The sequence below is a fragment of the Nipponia nippon genome, unplaced genomic scaffold (assembly GCF_047370975.1).
Source record: "Nipponia nippon isolate SJK-2023a ecotype South Korea unplaced genomic scaffold, ASM4737097v1 scaffold_2, whole genome shotgun sequence".
Classification (NCBI taxonomy): Eukaryota; Metazoa; Chordata; class Aves; order Pelecaniformes; family Threskiornithidae; genus Nipponia; species Nipponia nippon.
The window spans coordinates 120,326,395-120,339,015 of NW_028262336.1; the positions used below are offsets into that span (position 1 = coordinate 120,326,395).

At 46.1% G+C, this 12,621-nt stretch overlaps 1 protein-coding gene across 1 annotated transcript in view; it reads right to left on the reverse strand.

Annotated features, from left to right (window-relative positions):
- The window catches only part of MTNR1B (melatonin receptor 1B), a 38,380-nt gene extending 35,648 nt beyond the window's left edge, over nt 1–2,732 (reverse strand). Inside the window, exon 1 of the mRNA XM_087757373.1 lies at nt 2,465–2,732. Within this exon, the coding sequence (XP_087613499.1) occupies nt 2,465–2,675 (211 nt within the window). The 5' untranslated portion in view covers nt 2,676–2,732. The remainder of the gene's footprint in view (nt 1–2,464) is intronic.
- Between the last annotated feature and the right edge of the window lie 9,889 nt (nt 2,733–12,621).

Sequence of the window (12,621 nt, forward strand, 5' to 3'; positions counted from 1 at the left end):
AAAGGGAAACCTGTAAGTCCACCTGCTTGTCCATCTTATTCCTTGTTGGAGGCTAAGGGCTCCCAGGCCTTAGCTCTCCACCACCTCGCTGTTCCCTCCATCACTCCACCCACATCAGTTTGCAATCCTCTTCCACTCTGCTCCCTCCTTAATAAATTTTCTCTGGAAAGACCTCTGTGGACATTTACCAAGCTATCCTCTTTCAACTTCATCCCTAAGCGCCATCTCTCCTTGACGGAAAACTAAGAACTGGCAACTTGAAAGGTATTTAACTTCATGAAGATTATGCAGAAGGAACTCCCTGCTGTTCTTCATGGTACTTAGCAAAGATGAAGAGATCATTGGGACAGTGTCAGTGGCATCACGTTAAGGGTAATCCTAGAAGGAGATCGATTAGTAGGTATTTGAACTAGAAAGAAGACCACGTCTTATTTCAACAAGCTTAGGACGCCACAGAGCACTTTGATCAGTATCTTGAAACTTATTCTTCCAGGCATCACTCTCTTCCAGTCCAAACCCTCCCCTCTGCTGCCGTTTGAACGAAGGGAACGGTTCAGAAGAGAGCCCCTCTCTTGCTCCTCCCTCGGCCGGGATCCGATGCCCCGGGCGAGCCGCGCTCTCCAGCGAGAGCCTGTTCCCTGGGCGCTCGCCTCCCCGGAGCCCAGGCGCGAATCCCCGCGGGAAGCCGCCTCCCCCCGGCGCCGAGGGGGCCGGGAGGGCGCTGCTGACTCACGGGGGCTCCCGAGGGAGCCGCTCCGCTCCGCTCGGCCGGAGCAGCGCCCGCCCGCTCCCGCCCGGCCCGGCGGCCGCGGCCCCCGCTCGGGGAAGGGAGGGCTCCGGCTCCCGGCACTGCTGGCTACCGGGGGGTGCCGCCTTCCCCGGCGCGGCAGCGGCTAAGGCTTCACCGACCTCGGCACAGCTCTGCTGCTCTCAGTAGCGGCTTGGTTCCCGTGAACGTACAGCCCAAGCACAAGCCAAGGGACCGTGCCCGGCGCCCCGAGCAGCTCCCCCGAACCACACTTTCAGGTGTCCTCAAGTTTGGCGCGATCGCTCAGCCCCACGCAAATGGGACCCGCCAGCATCCCTCGTATGCAGTCAGACGTGCAATGACTGGGGAGGGGAAGTCTCATCCCTCTATGAACCTCTTCTGTTCCTAAGCATCATTTCATTTAGAACAAGGGTGAATGAGTGCCTACTTCCAGTTAGCGGGAGCTCTAGTCACTACACGTGAAACATCACATAGCGCTCGGGCTGCGACAACCCTTAAAAACCCCACAAACAAGCACACACCACCCGGGAGAAACAAGCCAGCCCTTCTCCCTCCTTCCCCGTGGCGAGGCAGCACCCCGCTGCCTCCCGGGTGCGCAGCTGGACCGGTGCGGCAGGGCCCGCTGGCCCCGAGAGCGCAGGGGATGCTGCGCGCCTGGCTCCCCCGAAGTTTCGTTACCTCGACCAGCGAGCGCATCGCAAAACGACGGCATGCGAGACCCAAAGAAGCGAGCAGTTTCGGGAAGCGCTGGGTCCTATGAGGATTTTAGCAGATACACCGCTATTTCGGGGGTGGCACCTTATGCTGCACCGACACCCAACAGCCAGCCGGGTGCAGGTGTGGGAGCAGCAGCCCAGCCCTGCGCTGTGCATCGGGTAACAACCGGCAGCATCAACGGGCTGGGGGCAGAGAGCATCCGCCGGCGGCGGGACGTACGTGGATCAGGTAAGGAGTTGGTCGGAGGGAGGCAAATCCGAGAAGTTGGTGCCAGCTCCAGAGTTTTGTAGCTGGAGACACGTGTAACTAGCCCAGCAAAGACGGGAAGAGAAAGCAAGTAAGTTTAGCAAATGAAACACGCAGGGCCACATTTTAGCACACACAAAGAAAAACTATAGACACGATTCAAGAAAAACACCCCACTTTATTTGTTGCTTTCTGGTTGAAGGATGTTTGGTGAGGAGACAAGAAGAAAGACGATTTCGGGAAAGACCGATTTTGCGAACTCCGATGAAGCCTCCGGAGCGTGAGCTGAGCCGCCTTCCCACAGAGGCACGGCACCCCCATCTTCAGAAGCACTCGCAAGCAAGTTTTAAAGTTCCTTCTTTCTTCCTCCGACCGTTTTGGGCACGCTCTTTGTCTCCGGTGTTTTAATCGTATGGCACCAGTTCCCCTCATCAGGAGCTCCATAGAGACTATACAATGCCTCATTAAGAGCCACTTAATGACCTGCGTTCCCCCCTTAAGGGCTCGGGCAGGACAGAGCACAGGCTAAGGGGAGCGCAGGGGCAGGACTGCCACAGGACTGAGCGTCCGGAGGTCCCTGCACACATTCTAGGGCAAGCACCGACAGAGGGGGACTCCTCGGTCCCCTGCCTTCAGCAGGGGGCCCGCCCGGGCTCCAGAAGCGGGCCGGCCTCCTCGGGGCAGCTAGAGGCGGGCACCCGCCGGGGCGGGTGCCGGGGCTCGAGCCCTTACCTGAGTTCCTGAGCTTGCGGTTCTTGAAGACGGAGACGATGACCAGCAGGTTGCCCAAGATGTCCACCACGGTGGTGAAGATCAGGACGCTGGAGAGCACCGTCACCACCCAGGCGGGCCGCGGGGCACCCGCCGCCTCCCGCTCCGCCAAGCCGAAGCGGCCTCGCCCGCCCGGGTCGCAGCAGTTCCTCAGGGAGCCATTCTCCAGCATCGCTGATACCCAGCTCCGGCCGCCTCCTGGCGTCGACCGGCCGCTGCCCCGGCAGCTCCTCGGCGCGGCAGCCGCGCTGACTGACCGCGCGATAGGGCGGGAAGGCTTTTAACGGCCGCGCCGCGCGCTCTGCCCCTCCCGCTCCCCCACGGGGCTGCCGGGGCGGGGATAGGGGCGGGGATAGGGGCGGGGCCATCGCCCCCCACCCCGACGCCGTGCGGGGAAGCCCGGGGGCGGGCACTTCTCCTGGCCCCGCCCCCGCCCCGGCCCCGCCCCGGCGGCTGCGGGCGGTGGGCGGGAGCGGCGCTCCGCGGCGGGCGGAGGGGGTCCCCGGCGGCGGCGGCGGCGGCGGCGGCAGCGCCCGAGGGCAGCGGGGGCAGCCGGGCGCGGTCATCCCCGGTGACGGCTTGCGTGGATGGAGAGCCCGGGAGGGCCGCGGGGGCGGCGAAGGGCCGGGCGGGGGCGCCCGGCGGCGAAGCCCCTCTCCCTCAGCGCCTCTCCCCGCTGCAGCCCCCCGCCCCGCCGGCCTGCAGGCGGCTTCCCGGGGAAACCTCCACCTTCCGCGGCGGGGAAACGTGGTTTTTTGGGTTTTTTTGTTTTGTGTTTTGTTTTTGTTTTTTGTTTTTTTTTTGTTTTTTGTTTTTTGTTTTTTTTCTTTTTCCCTGAGGCCCGGTCCATTGTGTTCCCGGCAGCGCAAGGCCAGGGAGCCCCTTCCCCTCACCGCCTGCAGATGCCCGGTGCGCCCAGACGGGTGTTGCTGTTGCATTCCTCCCTTTAGTCTGGGCTACAGATCTGAAAAGGTTTTACGCTTACATTGCCGTGGCCTTGTGCTTCGCGTTTCAACAAAACAGTCTGTCAGAGCAAGAGTAACGACAACGCCTGTAGGGAGATAACTGCAGAAGTCACGGACAGGAGATGCTCCAAACCAATGTCAACTTTGGAAAAAGTGTGCATTTCAGAGGCTTTTCCTTTCAAGCTGCAGGAGTAGACAGCAAGGCATTGATGGACTTTGCTCTGAAGTTAAGTTTGAAACATACAGCTTCATTTCGGATCCCAAAGTGACAGATGCCATATGCTCATTTGCACTAAATAAATAAGATGCACGCGACAAAGGAGGACAGGCCCTGCGTGTCTCCGTGCCTGGCTTCCAGCGTGGCTGGCATCGCCACCAGGTGCCACTGACAGTGCCTCAGTGGGTTCACGTAGCCTGTGCTGGCAATGAGGGCTGCTCACGGCAGACACAACTCGGAAGGGTTTTGTGTCCTACTTTGCACTGTTTCCAGGCCAACCAGGTCACACTGGATCGCTGTCCTGCTTGCAGGTTTTGCCCCGCTTTTGAGAATGATGCAGGAGCTACACCTGCAGAAGCGGTTGCTGTGTAGCGGTATTCTTCCTCTTTGTGTCTGCTCAGCACAGAGGAAGGTATGCCCCACAGTTTTCCAAGAATTAGCCTGCCTCGTTGAGTTAATTTGCAAAAATGGGGCAAGTTTCTGTCCTTTCTCACAGCAAATAATTTATTATGGCACATTGCTTCTTTGAGACTTACCTCTACACAAATGTGTGCTGGTGTAATCAAAATAGTACAAATTATTGTGTGGACTTCTTTTTCCAAATTAGAAATAGTTGGCACATTGCTTCTTTGAGACTTACCTCTACACAAATGTGTGCTGGTGTAATCAAAATAGTACAAATTATTGTGTGGACTTCCTTTTCCAAATTAGAAATAGTTTATTGTTGTTCACTTTAAATGTATTCCTAATCAATTTTAGATATACTAAAGTAGTCCTGGTTGGAATGAACATAAAAGTGTGCATGTGGATTTTTGCACCAGTCTTATTTACACTGATTTTAAAAAAAAAAATCATACCTCAGATGCTTTCTGTTTAATGTAGGCAATACGTAAGGCACCATGATCCTTTTCAAATGACAGATGGAGTTATCACAGCTTCATGGCTTGAACCAAAGAAGGACTGTCTTCTGAGAATTATCACTCCTGAATGGTTATTTTGCAGTTCTGCCATAGGAAAGTAGTAACTGCACACTTGACAGAACAGGTTCGTTCTTGATGGAAGCAAAAGTTTACTTGATTTTTCTTTTTCTTTCTCCAGAAGTTTAAAAGGAAGTTAATCCAAGAAAATGCCTATTTTCTGTATTCATCAGTGCAAAGAAGGATTTTTCTCCAGTGAATAATAATCTACCTTTAAGAAGAGCTTTTGTATTGCAGTGTCTCACTTTATCTACCTCTCTGCCAATTTCCCTTTTCAGAAAGTTGGTATCCTCGCTGCACATTATCTGTGTACTACTCTAGTCTTATTGACTTCTTATGGAAAACTTACAGATATTATCATTTATTTTCATGCCTCAGGCTCTTTCTGGGCATCTTTCCAGAGTCTGTATAAGTGCTTTTAGGAGAAATGTACCATTTTGTTGTCTGTTATCACTGCAGGATTTATCTTTAACTGTTTGTCAAAAGCTTAAACTGTCCCTGAGCATAAATGTGACTTTTCAAGGTAGGCTTTGCTCCTGGCATTCTCCAGGTTTGCAGTTCATCCACACAAGAGGAATGCTATAAATTTTCCCTGCCACACACAATTGTTATGTACCATCACTCATTTTGTTTTATAGCTCCCAAAAGTGTGCCAAGTGATTTAGAGAAAAATTAGAAAGCTATGGCCTGAACTTGGCCTGAAGTATGAGCCTGTTACAAAATGTGAAGTGAAATAAAATAAGTGTTGCTGGCTTTGTAACAACAGTCTGTCTTTTGTGGCTGCACTGGCATTTGACAGTAGGAAAACAAGTAGGGAGGAATCAAAACGGTAGCCTTTCTGCCTTAGCAACCTGTAAAGAGCAGGTCCTTCATCTGATCTGAATTCCCACTCTCTTCATTTATGTCAGTAACATAGGTCTAAATTATTATTTAGAGTTATCTATAAAAGGATGTTGTAAATGTTAATCTTATTTGCTTTTTAAAATGATGATTAAACTGCATTAAATGATCTATGGATGTTCTTACTCAGCCTTTTAGTAGCCTTATTTCAAATTAACTAAATTCTCTTTGAAAGTGAAATGCGTGTTTAAGCCTATTGATTTTTACAGTTAATATGAAATAACTGATTGTTGCAGAAAGCCTCCATTGCAAAGAAAGGGGCATATTCTTCACAGTTGGATTTTTAAGACCTTTTTATTTTTAAGTTTTGGGAATTTTTCTTCTAATTCTATGTCTAGGAAAAGTGACTGTTCTGTGTTTCTTTTTGAAAGCAATCCAAGTTTTCTAAGGCTATCTATATTTGTGTTGCAGGATAAGACCAGGAATTGCCTGGATAGTGGAACAATCAAATATTCCATGCACTGCTTTGCTGCCGGAGGCTGTACTCTCTTGTTTGCCTTTTTTATTTTTTTTTCTTTTTCATTCTGAAGACAAATGGCTGCTTCCTAGAGATGCATTCATGCACTTTGTTTTCTGTGTTTTGTTGATTTGATTTTCTGAAGGGACTTATCTTTAATTGGTCATGGAAGTCAAAACTCTTCATGAGCATGAATGAAATTTCAGGACAGAGGTTCCTGTTGGTGAAATCTCTTGAATTTTGGGTATTCCAGTGGAACAGAAGAAGAAATTATCTCTCTTCTATATTTGTTATGTCAGCACACATTTCTACAAGAAGCACACATTTCTACAAGACCAAAGGGCACTCTAGAGCTAAAATGCATGGTCTCCAAATAATGTTCCTACTTGTAACTGTCTCAGTTTGAGTTGACTGTTCTCACAGTGTACACCATGGCAGAGGCTGGAGTGTGGACTTCTATACCTCTTCCATTTCTATTCAATTTTGATTTGTTAAAATAGTTCTTTATATATTTTTGAGTCGACTCGAGCCCAAGTACTGTTGTTTGAATGAAAGCCTGTTTGTCTGTCCACTGCTGTCATGAGCCTGTACAGAAAATTGTATCTATCTATCTTGTTTAATAAAGAAGAGTCTATCTTCTCTGCCAAAACAGAAGATCCACTTAGTAACATTTTCCAGTCTGAGTTTCATCTTTTCCCTGTGCAATGTTAATATTTTTTAGGTAGAAATCAAAGCCTTAGTCAGGGAAGGGTTATTTTGTTGTTCGCAATTTTCCAGCTCCTTTTTCATGCTGGAAATTGCCCGTAAAATGAGATCTGTCATCTAATTCTCAATGATTTATTGGTATTTTAGTCGTATTGAATTTCCATGGCACATAACAGGATCCTTTTGCTGTGAACTGTCAATAAAAAGTCACCTGGTTTTGAAACTTTAAATAGGTTGGGCAAAACAAAGATGGAGAGTGGGAAGGGATTTAAGTTGGGTACATCTACCTAAGAGAGAGAGATACCTGCTTCCAAAGGACAGGGTACGTTCATTGTATTCTCACCATTGGGTGGGTGTTGAAGGCAGGTGGAATAGATAACCTTGTGCCTGTCTTTCTGCTGAAACTGAAGGGGAGCTGTGATGAGTAGCTTAGGCCAGATACTTCAGTGTTAGGTGATTAAAGATGACTCTCACTGCTGAAGATTACTTCAAGGAGTCATAGCAGGGCTAAAACTAAACCTCCATCTCCTGATTTGGATTCAGTGTCAACATTTCAAAGCCATCCTATCTTTAAACCTGATCACCAATTTCACCTTCCCTCTTCTTTAGTGTAAGTAGACTTGTATATACTTTCTATACTATATATACACACGTACACACTTTCTGTGTATACTTGTATACAAGCTACAGTTGCTATTCCATTCCTGGGACTGTTCTGCCAATTTGTGTCAAGCTCTTCTAACATATAAGCGCTAGGCTGGAATGGAAGAAACTAATTTTCATTCATGACCCAAACTAGTATTTGAACTTACATTTTTCAGGGGTGAAAGGCTAATTCCATAATCCCCCATAACCCTTTGACTAATCCTTTTTGAGATGGAAAACAGAGCCAGAAGAAAATAATTGGTTTATATTATTAAAGGGAGCTACCACAATCCCTTGTTCATGTAGCATTCAGGTGCTGTTATCTCTGTCCTTCAGCTTGTTTTGCAAGCAGCTGCTAGGTTTGTCACAGCCAGAAGGCCAAGAGGGGCTGGGGAGGGAGCGTTGCGCTGGCAACAGGAGGTTCTGAAGTTCTAGTGGTGACTGTCCCATGGATTTGCCGTGGCACTGGGGATAACTGACTTAATTTCTTCGTCTCCTTTGTCACATTAAAAGGAGGCTAAGGAAACTGTTATGTACTTCTTGGGAGGAAATGAGAGTTAATTAGTTAATGATTTAAAATATATTTAATTTTGCTATGCAGCTTATTGTCTTTTGTTTAAGTTAATGCAAAGCAGTCATGGACGGCCTTTTATGCATGGATGCATAAAAACCAGCCTGTAGTTCTCTGCCAATACCAGCCGTAACAGATGGTCTGCTTCACAGGGTTGGCCATGAGTTCGACATGAGCTGAAATCTGCAACCAAGGAATAATTGGGTTTAGTGAATCAAACGAGTTCACAACTTAAATACAACTTTTTTACAAAGAAATGGGTCAAGTTTCATTCTTCAGCACCAGTTTCCACCAGTGTTCTCCCAATGACAGTATGAACTATGCTGTCTTGAGCTCTGTCACGGTGTCAAGGTATCACCTGAGATCAGTCAGGTGGCTGACACAATACGCACAAGACACAGAGTTACAACTCCATTTTTCTCAAAGGAGTGGAAGTCTGGCTCTTTCTCTTCTAGCCAGCTAGTGATTTTCGCAAAACGTCTAGAAGTATAATAACCTCAGGGCTTGAGGCCATGACTCAAATCTGGTGGAATTTAGCAAAAGTTTAAAAGTTGTTGAGAGGGGATAACAAGAGGACAGATGTGTTAATAGAAGGCCTGATTATCATAAGTCCCATTTCTGTAGGAAGTTTAGGTTACAGTGGTCCAGTACTTAGAGCACTTCCATCTAGACTACCTGGTGCTATATCCACTTCGTTCTTGTATGCCAGGAAAATAAGGACTGGGACTGGAGCTGGAACATGATGGACTGATGGGAATAAAAAGCAAGTCAGACTTGGTGATTGCTTGGTTAGAATAGATCATTTTCTGGTAACCACCACACCATCACACTGACCAAATAACGTGCTTAGCTGGATTTGTTTTTCTGCTGTTACCTATGATTCAGAGGTAACAGTCTGGCTCTTTCACTCTGATAACTAGCAAGAGTGCCAGTGAGTCAACAGTGGTTGATGGTGTGGTGCCATTCAGTTGCTATATAAAATGGATCATGTCTCTCAGGGTTGGGAGACAGAACAATAGATCATTGTCTAAATTGGAAATTCTTGTCTGGATTCATTGCCTTGCCTAAATAACAAAAAGCTGACCCACTGAATTATCTGCTGCCCTAGGTATAGCTGCTGCTTGGGGATAATGCATTTACAGCCATATATCCCTCTTCAGTGCCAGTCAACATAAAGTCTAAACACCACTTCAGTCACTATTACAGTAACTGAAGTTAGCTATTAACTAAGTTAACTATTAACACTGTAATAGTGTTTAAGAGAGAAACATTCTTGTAGTACCTGAAGTGGTGTAGTGCTCTTGTGATAGTCTTCATTCCAAGTGAGTTTCATCTATTAAAGTCTTTGAGGTGAAGTGTGGTTTTATGGGTATTAAATCATTCACTGCACTAGAGTCGTCTTCTACTTAATGTTGAAATTATACATCTAGTTTAGGATTTTAGTGTGTCAATTTCAGAAAGCGTTCAAGAGAATCTCCAACTACTTTTTCAACTAGGGTGCAGTAATAATCATGCTTTTCTTCTGGCACTTTCCTAGCACAAAGGACAAAATCATATTAGAGGACAAAATTATATTTATGGTAAATGTTAAGGTATGGTTAATGCATTGACTGAAATTCATTAACTGGACAAGATGCCTGGAGGTATACTTGTGGAAGTGGCTCAGAATTGTTTTTTGACTCAGTATGATAATTAACTCAAGCAATCAGAAATGAAATACTGCCAGACTTGGTATTGCTGGCATGGGGGATATGACTGGAAGCGGAACATCAAATGAAGAATTCAGGAAGCAATTTGGAACATGCTGTGGTGGCACTATGTTTAAAACTACCAAAAAGGAAAAAAGTGAGTGTGTCTAGCTTTATGAAGTGAAGCTTGGCTGGCAGTAGGTGAGGGCTGTATGGGTTCTAGAGAAATGGTACAGGACATGGATGAAAATTAGGAAAGGAAGCGATGACAAAACGGCCTTTTTTTCTAGTTTTGAATTTTAATTAGTACATTACTGAAAATAGGATACTTTAAAAATGCACTAATATGAAGGAGTAAACAGGTTTAGAGTATCATAAGGGGATAGGCAATTAGAACTATTAGACATTTAAGGTTTCACAGAAGGGAAGAAAAAGCAAAAACAATTCAAATTTTAAAAGATCCTTAAAGTAGCATAGAAACAGAAATAGAATATAAATAGTCTTTTTCAGTCAGCCATATGCAAAAAAACAGTAGGCCACTGAGCTATGCACATTGACAAGAAGTGATTATTTTGGCAGGAGAAGCCTAATAATAATTTCCCCCACTGTTGGCATGGTCTAAACTTGATTCACTTGTGGAACAAGTCTGTCCCTTACAGATAATAAGCGGTCATCCAAAGCTGTGTCATAGGGTAACACAAAAAGGGTTGAATTCAGATTTTACCAACCTTAATTTTTCTATTTGATGGACAATTTCTTCACTTGCAACCTCAAGCTGTAATTTTCTGGAATTTTTTATATGTCCTGTCCTAGATTTTTTTTAAGAAAGAAAACTGAAAATCGAATATTCTGTCATTCAGGATTTATTGACCTTTGTATGGGCTGTCACTGATAGTGAGCATTATATATTTAAATCTTCTCTACAGCTCTCTTCCCTTCAAATTAATGAGATAATGACTAGTCACAATTAGTTGCCATTGTCTTCTTTTCATCAGCATTAAATCAGTATGAGGCTACTGAGTTTCATGGCTGCTTGCTTTCAGCAGAAGACTGGAGATGCTCAGGAATCTGGGTTTCATTCTGGAGTTGGGAAAGGATTTGTTTTTATGGTTCTGACCTTTCAACCTATTTCTCCCATATTTAGAATCATAGAATCACAGAATCGTCAAGGTTGGAAAAGACCCTTAAGATCATCGAGTCCAACTGTTAACCTATCAATGCCAAGTCCACCGCTAAACCATGTCCTCGAGCACCACATCTACCCATCTTTTAAATACCTCCAGGGATGGAGACTCAACCACTTCCCTGGGCAGCCTGTTCCAATGCCTGACCACCCTTTCGGTGAAGAAGTTTTTTCTAATATCCAACCTAAACTTCCCCTGGCGCAGCTTGAGGCCGTTTCCTCTCATCCTATTGCTTGTTACTTGGGAGAAGAGACCAACCCCCACCTCGCTACAACCTCCTTTCAGGTAGTTGTGGAGAGCGATAAGGTCTCCCCTCAGCCTCCTCTTCTCCAGGCTAAACAACCCCAGTTCCCTCAGCCGCTCCTCATAAGACTTGTGCTCCAGACCCTTCACCAGCTTCATTGCCCTTCTTTGGACACACTCCAGCACCTCAATGTCCTTCTTCTCTTCTGCTCTATTCTACCTTGTTCCTTCATATCTGCTCTATCATGCCTTGCTCCTACTCTCATCTCTTTTCTCCCCCCTCCTTGCGTTGTTTTTATTTGCTTTCTCAGACAGTCCTTGTCTCCCCTTTTGGGATCTCTCTTTGAGATCCCAGTACCTCCCTTTCCTCATGTTCAGGGAGTCTCCTTGACTAGCAAAGCCCAGTTCTCCTTTCACTATGAAAGTTGTGCCTTACCCTTTTCCCTACTTATATGGCTTTCCAATCTTACCACCCTTTTCCTGCAGTTCAATAGCAATGTCTTTTGTTTTCTTTCTCCCTTGGTGCTGATCCCTCTTTCTCTCCCCAGGTACCTGTACATCAAAGTATCTTGTCTTACTGCTTCATTCAGTTTTCATTTATGAAATTCTGGCCTAGGCTTCTAGAGCAGGCTGGCCCTTGTACCAGCCTTGTCTGGCAGATTGTCCTAACCTACCTTTTCCTCTCACTATGTCCTGCTTTTGACTTGCATTGGATTGATTTTTGTCCTCTCCATACTAAGTGAAGAAAATTTCCTTTGTGCATTAAGAGGGTTAGCATGGTTTGAAGCCAATGAGCACATAAGAGTCTTTTTGCTTTCATTTCCAGTCATAAACCCAGTCCAGTCGTTCTCAGGACAGCTATTTCAGGGGAGACCTTTGGAAGAGCTTGTAACCTTCTATTGAACCATGAACAGTCAGGTCAGTGTGAGTGGTAAGGAGGGGATGTAACAAATTCAACCACTCTCTTGAGGTGGCATTTGCAATAGTCACAGAGGAGAGAGAGCAGAATCTGTGCAAGATTTGGGGGATTCACATTTTAGTCAGCATTAGAACATGAGAAAAGCTCATAGATATTCAAGAAGAATAGGACAGGGTTGCCCCATAACTTTGGGGACAGCATGACATTAGCCTAAAATTTGGGTCTGAGCAGCTCAGTTCCATAGGATGTGTCAGCAACCCTTTGTGGTGTGGGGGCATGGTGGGGTTCAGTTAATGGATGTCTTCTTGAAGGTCTATAGAAGAAAGGGTGGTAAGCCTTGAGTTTACTTACTGCATCTTCTGGGAAAAGGAGGTAGAAAGGGAATAGCAGCTCCAGAGCATTCGCTCCCAAGCAATATTTGCCTATCCATAGTGTCTGTGATCTGCAATCTTATATCCATATGTCTTATTATGTGTGTCTGCTCTGTCATCTTAAAGCTCTTGGTTTTTTTTTTGCCACCCTTTGGAACAAACTGGACCTTTTTTTTCAGCCAGTTTTTTAGTAACTATGATTACCCTTTCTCAGCTTCACAGTCCTTCTGTCCCTATATTTATAGTAGAGATTTTCTCCATTCTTGAATTTCTGTC